The sequence below is a fragment of the Ziziphus jujuba genome, chromosome 5 (genome assembly GCF_031755915.1).
Source record: "Ziziphus jujuba cultivar Dongzao chromosome 5, ASM3175591v1".
Lineage (NCBI taxonomy): Eukaryota > Viridiplantae > Streptophyta > Magnoliopsida > Rosales > Rhamnaceae > Ziziphus > Ziziphus jujuba.
This window is the reverse complement of record NC_083383.1, coordinates 11838236-11850672: the sequence shown is the minus strand read 5'-3', so window position 1 is coordinate 11850672 and position 12437 is coordinate 11838236. Positions and strand designations below refer to the sequence as shown.

At 31.1% G+C, this 12437-nt stretch overlaps 1 protein-coding gene across 1 annotated transcript; it reads right to left on the bottom strand.

The window, feature by feature from the left end:
• Positions 1–211: 211 nt before the first annotated feature.
• Positions 212–7796, bottom strand: LOC107420856 (uncharacterized). The gene is made up of 13 exons (XM_016029920.4): positions 7395–7796; positions 6332–6405; positions 6004–6087; positions 5684–5764; positions 5037–5117; positions 4384–4476; positions 2059–2238; positions 1819–1886; positions 1625–1676; positions 1421–1474; positions 1195–1287; positions 952–1018; positions 212–611 (listed from the first exon to the last, which is right to left on the bottom strand). The coding sequence occupies exons 1-13, from the start codon at positions 7534–7536 to the stop codon at positions 520–522; spliced, it is 1161 nt and encodes a 386-aa protein (XP_015885406.3). The 5' UTR covers positions 7537–7796; the 3' UTR covers positions 212–519.
• Positions 7797–12437: the final 4641 nt, after the last annotated feature.

Sequence of the window (12437 nt, the reverse complement as noted above, 5' to 3'; positions counted from 1 at the left end):
AGAAACTTCAAAAAATTTTGTCCAACATTTCGAACAGATCCTTATTTTCCCTTTATTATTATTATTATTATTTTTTTCCTCAAGTAACCATTAATTCGACTAATTTTTTAGTTTATTATTCAACTCCATGTTAAACACAAAAATAAAATCAATGCAACCATGGTTTTCAATTTTATTTTATTTTATTTTTTTGATTTGTAATTTCGCAATCTATCTCGATAAATTCTTCATTAAGAAATGGGGAAAAACACATCTTTCTTCTTTGAACCACATATTCACAAAATCATGGTTAGTTACACAAGTGATGGAAGTGGGACATTGACGAGTTAAAGATCCAGAATTGCAACCTACTCCCATTGTTCATGCAAAAAGCATCCCAAAAATTTGTTTGTGATCAAAAGATTCATCCCAATCACAACCAGAGTCCATTACATTTCCCCCTCGGTCGATTCCCCCAAGAAAGCCATTCACCGGCAAACCAACATATTCAGCACCACCGATATAAGCCGACTGAATCAATCATTGGAATTTACCAATTTCCATCTTCTTCTTGATTGCTTTCTGGCCATGGTATATAAAAGAATCTAGTATACCAGAAACGGTGAATACACCTGTACAAAACAGACCAAAACCAATGGCCATGCATCTCGTCAAAACAATAGCAAGAGAACTGACATCGAAGAAATACTGATCAACTGCACCAAATTTGAAAATGGAAACCACAAAAGTATGCCCACAATTATCTTAAACATATAACAGTAGCTGTCAAGTTCACAATAATGCATAAAAATCCTTTTAATTTGGAGAGAGGATTGCATATAAGTTTAGTTGATCCAAAGCTTTTGATACTAATGGAACTGTTCTAAGAGTTAAAATGAAAGCAATTCAAATTGGTGACATATTGCCAGAAATAATGTTATGTCAGTATGCTGTGTTAAGTGGTGCACATACCTCCGACAATAGCACACACATTTGTGAGGAAGTGTAAAAATGAAATATGTTCTTCCGTGAAAGTAACCTGCAATTTGCAAATAAGATATGAGAGAAATGGAAATAACCATACATCAGAGCACCTGGAAAGAGACTTGAAGAGTCAAAGAGTATGGAAAATTTAATGATAAAAATTAAAGAAAAATCGAAATACACACACACACACACACACACACACACACGTGTACAAGCAGCCACACCCACCTTGATTGGAGAAAGGTCATAAAAGAAAAAGACTCCAGGAAGAAACTGAAGGTTGCCTATTTCTGAAGTCCTAAAATGCTCAGTTACAGAGAACTGCAAAATCAATTTTATACATTGTCATGTTTCATCCATACACAATTATATATATATATATATATATATATATATATATATATAAAGTAAAGTGGAGAAACTTAAAATGTCTTTTTTATCTTTTTTACTGCACCTGATTCGACTGGATAGTATGCCCATTCACATCTGTGTATACGGTAGGTACAACCTGCAAAACATAGCAAACAATTGTAAATACTCGTTGAGAACAGAAGGAATTTATCAACTATTTCACCATATAGCAAGCTGTAGCTTTCACGATAAAAGGACAAGGAAAATGCTGAAAGAAAGTGATTACAGAGGCCTCCAGGACGCTGACCTTGATAAAATACTGATACATCCCACTCGGTGTTTCTTGTGACCAATGCACACTAATGATCAGAAAGAGAATGTAGAAGAAGAATATGTCAGTGTAGACAATGTCATAAACAGCCACCATTTAAGATATCAAATTTTCAGCAAAATTTTTGACCGATCAGACTTCCAAGTCAAAGGAATGAAAAAAGCACATACCCATCAAGAGGATTCATAGCACCAGGAAAATAGTCTCCAAAAGCCAACCTATTTATCTTGTGACTTATCTGTATCATCAATTATAAATTAGTTTTTATCTGGAGAGCATAATGGAGGTTAATTTTAATATAAATTTCCACAGAATAAACACAGACAAAGCAACTAGATGATGCAAATTTCCTCGGCATAAATGTTTTATTTAAATGAAGAGAATTAAAGGGAACAGACACGACGTCTTACATTAAAGCTATCCTTTTGAAATGCCAGAATATCATGTACGTGCATATTTGATTGCTGAAAGCTTTTCCCCGGTGCAAAATGGAAATTCCCAGCTACCTTATTAACTTCCAAGAACCCATAAATATTGCAACCTTCACCTTCTTCGTCTTTAACTCTCTGTAGGAAGCCTTCTCTCTTGCACTAAAATGAAAGATAAATTCAATTTATTCAATGTTGCAATTGGTATATAGGTTGTAAAGGGGAAAACAAAGCCATTCAAGTGGGAACGCAGAATTAACAAGTAAAACCTAGCCAATCAGAGAGGACTAATGATGAATTAAAAGCACATTTGAGCATTTTGAAAAGAATGAAAAATAGTATTCCATAGTTTAGGAAATGTCTAGGAGATGGCCCCTGTGCATGTGACATAGTGCTAATGACTTGGATAATTACAATCAAGTACTTGTTTTCCATCATCCATATCACATGGAACGATTCTAATTGGGAGGAGTAAATCTTATTCCATATCATCTCAGTTTCATCTAGTACTCTAATTCCTCTATCATTTGTATATGCTCTACGCTTGCACATCTGTGCCCCTAAATAAGAAATAGATCCATCATTACAAAGAAATCCATTAAAAGTTTTTAACTGAAACATGTATGGAGAAAACAAAAAAAAAAAAAAATAAATAAATAAAACAAGGACAAGAGTAATCAATATAAGATGAAAAGATGAAGACAGAAAAGATTACCATATAATTTGGGCCCTTTTAAGATGTCAAGGATGTCTAATAACGATATTCCATAAACTTGGAATACAATTAAAACATCAAACTTTAAAATAAAAAGGGTATATAGGTCAAGGTAAGGGGGTTATATACCAAAAATGAATATGGCATTACATTATTAAGAATGAAGCTAAGGGTTTTCACCAAATAAAAAGAATGAAGTTAAGGGCCCTCATAGAATTCCAAAGGATGGATAAGCTACGCCTACATGAAGTGTAGTGATATTAAACAACTCCATGTTTTTATATAGCCTTGGTAAAGCTGCCAGCAACTGCAAAGAACTTCCTTTTCCTTTTATTATTATTATTATTATTATTATTATTATTCATTATTCTTCCTCACATTTAGACATTTAGTAAACTTAAGCCAAGAGCAAAACATGTTTATACATGAAAACATCTCATGCTAAGTTGACATGCAACCTAGGAAAACGCAAAGAACCTACATAACTCTTCCCTGGTGACGGCTGCTATTAAATGAAGACAAACCCATGACCACAATACAAACAAGAAAGACAAATTTATGATTTATATGGTATTCTAAACAAATATTAACTGAGAGAATACAGTTCACTTGTAGAAAAAGGACCTCAAGCATGCAATGCTTTAAGTAAGAAAAGCTTATCAGAGATGTGTTCAAACATCCATCAAAGCATGCAAAATAAGATCACATCTGCACACTACAATGCAAGCACACACATGCATACATTATCAACCAACTTATGCACTGCAGGAAGGAGAAGATAACCTCAAAAAGACATGAATCCCCACAGCCACATAGCCTTATACTAGCAACATATAAAAAACATTCAATGGTTCCAAAACTCAGAAGCACCAATTCGGTTTAATTAATAAAGCTCAATCAACCTAGTATAATGTTTATAACAAAGGTTTTACATTATAAATCATGAATGAGATTAGAACAAACAGTCTACTACATATAAAAACATATACATACATTATTAATTTAATTAAGGAGGCTAGATCAAAACCAATTAGTATACATGGAAATTTTACAACTTGAAACAGATAGCATTTAGTATATGCACAATCAGGCAATGCAATAGTAACACACAATCTCCCTATACATGAGTTCATATAAATGAGGCAAAAAACAAGCATTGAATATTGATCGAAAGAATGTCATGAAAGAAACTGTTAAAAATAAAACCTCCATTTGTTTCTCAAGAGAAAGTGGCAAGAGGGAGAATAGAACTATCTCATCTAATTTCTCATTTGACGCCTTTCCAGAGACAGAGATAGAATTCAGGTGCAAATCAAGAGGAAACAATAACAGCTTTGTCTGTGTAAACAATTAGAAAGATAAACTTGCAACTCTTATTGACATCTTGAATACACTTGACTACTAAACATTGCTTGAAAATCTAAAGTCGGTTTTTCTAATTTGCTACAAAATTGGATATAGCATAGGGCACGAAATACAACATGAAGGGCAAGAGATGGCACTTTCCACACAACCAAATCAATATTAATATTGTAATCACGTGAAAAGTAAAGTTTACAATATTTTTATGTAATTCAGTAATGCCAACAGACCTGGTCAATCAAATCTGGATTTGAAATTGCCCAACCTTTTTTCCTATATGCTTCACGGACTTCTTCACAGTTATTACAACATTCTTCATCTGACTGCAGTAACCAATAAAATAAATAAGAAAATGAAAAGACAAACCATATCAGTTAAGTAAAATAAAACTTCTGCAAATGGAAATGAAGGAAGCAAATTTCAACTACAGGCAAAATGCCTAATAAGAGGTCCATCATATATGATACTCAAAGAAAATTACGTAGCAGGAGAAGGACAAGCACTACTACCTAATCAAACACTCAAATGTACAAAACCATGACTGGATAAATTTTGAGCTAAGCAGTCAAATGTTTTCCTACCAATCAACTTAAATAGCTGGTTAAGCTATGTAAATGTAAGTTGCACGCTAGACAAATTAAAACGAAAAAAAAGAAAAAGAAAAAAAAAAGAAAAAAAAAAGAAAAAAAAAAGGAAAGAAAAAGTAATACAAATGGAGTTTCAACCATGAAAGCTATAAGGTGTATGCACTAATTGCCAGATTGATTAACATAAGATGAGACAATTCAGCGTTCTCTCTCATATAAGATGTATATTTTACAACTTCCAAATAATATACAGTCCATGTAGAGAACAGATATTGGATCTAGATAGACAAACATACTGCTTCTGCACCATAACAGGAGCCACAGTATGTCTCGTTGTGCTCAAGCCGCCCACCATGCCTCTGTAAAGGCTTCTCAATCTGTGTAAAGGAAAACAACAAATGAGGAGAAAGAAAACAGAAGAATAAACAAAAGAAAAAGAAACATAACTATCCTAATCATTTTCACGGAAAATTATCTAAAATTGAAGAATGAAATTAAATAATATCTACAAAGCTGTTCTAGTGGAATAAAGAGAAGGAAATCTTAGCTTCTGTGTTTGTTAACCTTTCTTCCTCTATAGATTGAATTTTGAGGTTCTTAATAAAACAATATTGATTTAAAAAATAAAACTTCATTGAAATTTCACTAAAATTATGCGAACACAATCATGGGTTATCCTATTGTCCCCATATTTATCATTGAAAAGGCAAGGGACTACACAGGAGAAAATTTTCAGATAGACAAGGCAGTATTTTGGAAGAAAGCATGTCACATTACAGAAAAGGACATTCCTCTATTGTAATTCACTAGAAGGAAATTCAACCAAACATTTGGAAGGATCAACAATATCAATCTCAAATCTCAACTGGATATGCTGAACAGGGGAGAATATATATTTATGTAGAAGTAAATCCCAAGAGATGAACTTCAAGCAATTACTAACCTTGGGTGCACCAATTCCATCTTGCCTTGCTTCTATTACATTGCCATGTGAATCTAACCTTTTTTTGAATATATCATGTCTCTGCAAGTTAAATAAGACAGACAAAATTAGTAGCAGTGAAATTTAACAGCAAGCACAAGGATGCAATGTAAAGAACAATGTAATTGGGTATAATTATAAAATGAAAAGGAGAGAACGTTTATTAACAACACCACCATATATAACTTTTTGTAACAGAAAAAGTAATTTTAAAAAGTAATATCAAAAGCATAACTAATGTTCAAGGTAAATGGAAGAAATGCACTTCTTGCAATACATACTACATCAAGATGCTGCTCTCCGCTGATGTCCATTGCATCGAGACTGAGTATGGAACAAGGAAGGGCAGGAAAGGTGACATCGAACTGAAATTTCAATCACCAAAAATTGCATGGACCAATTAGTTTGCGAGAAATTGGCATAATATACTACAAAAGTATAAAATTATAATAGCAATGAGAAATATACAAACAGAATCAGGCTTCAGAATCCATGCAAGACTTTTAATGTTACAAAGAAAATCCAAGAATAACAAAAGGTGAAATTACAGTGCAAGATCATATATCTGAGAAAATATTTTTTAGTACTCAGAGAAATTAACAACATTACATTGATACGTAGGGTTTCTCCTCTTGAAGTATCTACCACAAGCTTCGTTTCAGTTACAGCATGAAGATACAACCCTGGACCCAAGTGAAAACATAAGTTAACCAGAAGACCATGGTCTAGCATTTGAAAGAATTAACTTTTTTCTTCAAAAAACGAAAAGAGAAACTATTCTACAATAGCAGAGGGGCAAACAACTTTGGCAGGGAAACATAATTATATTTGGATGCAACAATAAATGGTAATTAACCTATAGCTTGTAATGCTCCAAAGGTAACTCCAACAGTTATACATGTATTTAGACAAACAAATATAAAACCATATATAATTTCATCCAATTTAAGTGGAAAATGTTGCCATGAGGATCAGCGGAAGAGAGTGAATGCAGGGGTTCAAATGTTGCAGAATCCCCTCACTTGTGATAAGGAGCTCGTTGGCAAATGGATAATGTAGGTCTCTTGCCACACAAAGAATGTTACTTTTTTCTTTCTTTGATGATAACAGAACTTTTATTTAATATAAAATAATAATGAGGAAATATATCGGTAAATAATAAAGTAACTTCCACATGCCTTCTTCCAACCAAATTAATTGGCTATAACAAAACTCGGGCACAAACCAAGCAATACATCAAAATTCTAACCATTTTGATCATTTAGAAAAGTCTAAACAAAATCAAGGCCTCATCCAACTTGTTGATTAACTATGGTCAGCAGCTCAAATGCATCAATTTTGTAACATAAAATTTAGAAATGACTTCAATCAAAGATCAAAATAAAGCAACCCATTTGAAAGGAAATCAAAACAAATAAGATTTCATGAATAACAGGACGAAAAAATAGAGAATCCTAATTTACATATAACCAGATCAACCTCAAGAACTCGCTAGGCATAACCCATTTCCAACAGGCAATGAATAATAAAAATTGAAATAAAGGAGCTGAATAGTGCAGGGACATGCATAAAATTACAGAAACAGAAAATAAAAAAATAAAAAAATAAAAAAATCAACGAAAACAATACGATAAACGGAAAGGAAAACGAAAGGGACAAGAAAAGAACATACGGAGCTCGGACAAGAAGAGCAAGAGCATGACAATGGAGGATGCGAGGGTTATAACGCCACCAGAAAGCGTACGGCTATAGAAATCTTCGTTGATTTTGGGATACGCATCCAAATTCCGAAGCTTGGTCATTATATTGTCCATTTTTTATTTAAATTTTTTTCTCAAACTCTCTTCGAAATCACAATTTAAAAAAAAAAAAAAATCCTGGATCCAAACCTTAATCCCTTAATAACAATTAAAAGAAAAAAACCCTACAAATGTCTAAAAAAAAAAAAAAAAAATTCAAACGCCCCGTTGAAAATGATAGAGAGCGAAAGCGGTACTTCGATCTGAGAAATTTGACGGGGCGTTTGAGATTTTTTTTTTTTTTTTTTTTTTAAATTTATCGGCCGTGGGCTTGAGTCTAACTTTAAGGGGGTTCGGGATTTATATATTATTTTAATTTTCTTATTGGGAAATTTTCATTCTTTTTTTTTTTTTAATAAATAAAAAATGAAAATGAAAATTTGCTTAATAAGGGAGAACAGTGGGGGACCCACCGAGTGCTTTGACGGAAAATAGCGGTTTCGACACCCTTTTCTTCCGCGGTATTTTAGTTGTCTACGCTCCCTTGGATTTCCCACTCTATATTTCCTTATCTGTTACTGTCCTATTTTGTGTTTTTTTTTTTTTTTTTTTTTAAATTAAAAAATTATTGTTTTGTTTCCCCCCCCCCTCTAAATATTGCTACTATTTTGCAGTTAAAAAAAAGAAAAAAAACAATTCTAGAAGATAATGATCTGGTTCAAATAATATCTATAATCAAATAATATCTATAAACATACTTATACATTAAACATTTGTAAATGACATCTTGTACCCAAATAATACTAACCAATTCTGTAACTCCACATTGATTGGTATTGAAAAATGACCCCCCAAAAAAAAAAAAATGGTATTGAAAGTAAGAAGTTATACAGTAATAATACAACAAGCATAAAAAACATTGTAAAAATTAAAAACCAAATAATATGATATCTAACATAGCAATATAAATTAATAATGCTCTATTATTATAAAGCGGCAAAAATTAGTGAAATAGTAATAATTTATTAGTAATTAAAATTTTAATTTATAACGTTGGTGAGCGTAAAATGTTGTTAATAAATACTGCCATAATAAGAGATAAAAAAATGTTCAAGACTGCAACAATCGGTGGTTTTATGGTCCGAGGAAAAAATGAATTGAATTAGGGGCAGGGAGGGGCAGAAAAGTAAATGTTTATGGCAAAAACTGAAAATAGTGGATGAGTGAACGCCATCCAATAAAAACCTACCAACATGGTATCCAATAATATAAGAATAAAAAAATGATATGAAATGTAAATACAATATTATCATTGTTTGACATCTTACGTTCACGGGAGCTTTTGGAAATCATATATATTTTCATGTTATCACCGCAGCATCAGTATTTTTTATTATCAATATAAGTTTAGCTTGGTCGATTATTACACACACACAAAAAAAAAAAAATAAAAAAAAAAATGAAAAGGGTTTATTACGTCAGAAAGTTTATAATATATATGTATCTGCATGAGCTTCCTAATACAATATGCGATTCAAATACATAATAATTTTATACTCGTTTTCAAAAAAAAAAAAAAAAATTGTTCTTGGATTTTCTTCCTTAATTGCAAATGAAAAGCCTCAGACCAAATGGCAAATGAAGTTTTTTTTTTTTTTTTTTTTTTTTTTTTTTTTTTTTTTTTTCTTGTTTGGTTTTGTTTTGGGGGTGGAGTGGGACTGATAACTTGAGATAGGCCTATCTTGTGCCGAAAGAAGATGAAAATTCCAAGCCCAGGCCGGTTACAAAATGTTGGGCTGGGCTAAGAGTCTTAAATGCTGACGACCATGTAGAATTTGGACAGAATGCCTAGGACTTGGGAAAATTTGCCAAAGTCCAGAGTTCGTCTACTTTTATTATTATTATTTTTTTGGGTCAAGAAAGTCTAGTTATTTGGTAAACAAAATTTGATGACAAATTTGGCAGTTCTGTAGTACTTTTACCGTGTTAATGATATTTTGTAATTAAAAAAGAAGAAGAAGAAGCTCAGTTGCCACTCAGCCTAAAGCCTTGAGCATTGTCCAAAAACGTGCTGTAGGAGTAACCCATTACCTTCTGGGTGGAATTGCCACAACATGGGCATTCTTCTTAGCAAGAATTATTGCAGTCCAATAAAATTACCAAATGTTCGATATGAAAACTAATAAAATTAAATAAAGGCTGAGAGCTGAAAACGGAGGGATTAGTTATCAGTTTGGTGTGGAGATGCAAGGTGAAGTAAATGCATGGAAAGGGCAAGCAAAAATGTGATCTTCGTAGTGTACATAAACCATTAAAAACTAGTATGGTAACTTTGTGTTAATAAATACAAGGCAAAGTAAATCCAGAAACGTACTTCTATTATTAGCCTTGTCATGTATTAATTTGTGGGCCTTTACTTAACTTAGGCCCATTAATTGTTAAATTCGATCCCTAAAAGTGCTTTTTAGGGCGATGACCATATGGTTGAAAGTTTGTAATTAATCGAAGAATAAATGCAGTTTCAACAATTTTTTTTTTTTTCTTCCCCTTTGAACAAAGTTGCAGTTCCAACTTTGCAATTAAATAAATTTGACTCTGCTTTGTTAGACTGTAAATCCTTTTAAAAACAAAAAAATGTTTAGATAAATTAATAAATTTTTTAGCTTTCATATTTCTATTTTATCAGTTTGTTCTATAATATGAAAAAACTAAACCTTCAAATTATAATAAATTGAAACTTAATACAAACCAATTAAATAATGTTTAATTACACATTATTTTGTCACAGCACTAATACAAACAAGTTATTTAATTAAAATTTTTGTAAACAATTGGTGCCTATGTAAACATTATTGTTATTTTATTTCATATAGATAAACACCTAAAATTTTTCTATCTTATCATTATGGTATAATGATTGGGATCAATATTCCACAATCACTTTTTATGACTTAATTTTTTCATTTTACTTTGTTCATTTTAAAACAATCTAATACTAAAATCACTATTTTTTATGACAAATTACGTAAATTTTTTCTATCTTATCATCATGGTATTACCATTAGGATTAAGACTCCATAACCACTTTTTATGCCTTATTTTTTCATTTACTCTTTTACTCTCTGCGACCACATTCATAAACCGCACAAGTTCAACTAAGTTGGGATGCAATATTTATTGATATCAACTGGCTGTCAAGTCTCGCTCTGCTTGGATTAGCCCAATTTGGGCAAAATGCTGACTGCAAATTACATAAACCAAAAAAAAGAAAAAAATTAAAAAAATTAAAAATGTTATTGGGATTCCGCTTCTAAGCTATATTAGATTTGGTTCCAGATTTGCTAGCCAAAATGCAACTAACAAAGCGGTTGGATTAAAAAAAGCATTGAAGTCGGTTGAGATATATAGATAGGGTACTCTTCATCACAATATCTAATATATAATTCCATTTTGGTAACCGACTATTGAAAATTAATTCAGATAATATTTTATGCCAATTCACTTTGAAAGTGAATCAAATGCAATTACTATTATAAAAAAAAAAAGAATCAAAGGCAATTACCTAAAAGTATAGAATTTTCACTATACATAGGCACGAGATTTATTTTAAAGATAGAATGATTCTTTCAAACATATTAAAGAAAAAGGACGATGAATGAAATCTATTAATTAGCACCCAAGAAAAATATGAAAGTCATGTTGTAAGAGATTTGATGGAGCATTTAGTCCTTTGTACGATCTCTTTATTCAAATCTTTATCCTCTACTTTGAAAAGTGATTTTATGAGATTTTCCAGTCTCTCTCAGAAACCTGTGTGCCAATATATCCTTAGACTTTGAGCGTTGAAAAAATCATTATTCATATATATATATATATGCTCCTATGCATATGTAAGCCGTCCTCCTTCAGATCTCTTTGTGGGGCTGTCTTTTTGCCACCTTGATAACTTTTATACGGTAAATGAAAAACCATGATTGGGTATTGAAATGTATAACCATGATGCCCCCGTATCACAACGTGCATTTCAAAACCCTGCCTTGAAAACTTTATTATTATTATTATTGTTTTTATTAATTGGCATCTACTAGAAGAAAATCAGTTGCTTCGTCTCTTTGTTTAAATTCGTCCATTTATAATTTTTAAAGTTGACATTTTATTCCTCGAAACAAAGTGGGGAACCGAAGGAAAATGATTACATGGAATTTGTTTACTTAGACCTATATATATATATATATATATGCAACCAAACTTTTATTACCCACGTGATAGTTTTATCATCTTTAAAAAAATATTATTAATTTATTGTGTAATTCTTATAAAGTTCATTTTGTTGGGAATAAATCTATAATATTATAAAAATAATTTAATTTTAAATTATAATTTTAAAAACGATCGAAAAACTAATAAACAACTATTTGATATTAAAATCATTGGATCAACCAGATATAAGATTAATCTGATATAAAATTTCTGCATAATATATTTATATATAAGCAATTCTTTTATTCAAAATTTATAGTTTAATTAAATGAAAGATGTTTGAATGGCATGTGCTTATTAAATTTAGTTGATAATTGTTATTTGAGTTCAAAGATACAAATCTAGACAAAATATAATATAATGTTCCTTAATATTTTTCTTTCAAACTAATGTTCCCTAATATTTTTCTTTCAAACATACTGCATTTAATAAAGTTAGAATTCTCTCCAGAGAAAATTTGTGTGCACTTGTCATATATTATCATGTCTTTTGTTATCATTTGAAATATTTTTTTTTCTGGGTTTTTGCAAAAATAATGAAAGAAAGTCTGAATCATAAAAATAATTACCAACTTATACTAAAGACAAATGAAAGAGGGATACACGTTTTAGAAAGCTTTTTTTTTTTTTTTTTTTTTGGGGGGTAAATACTGTTTTTAGAAAGCATGAAAGTCCTTCAGGCATCCAATAATATGATTATAACAAATATTACCTTAT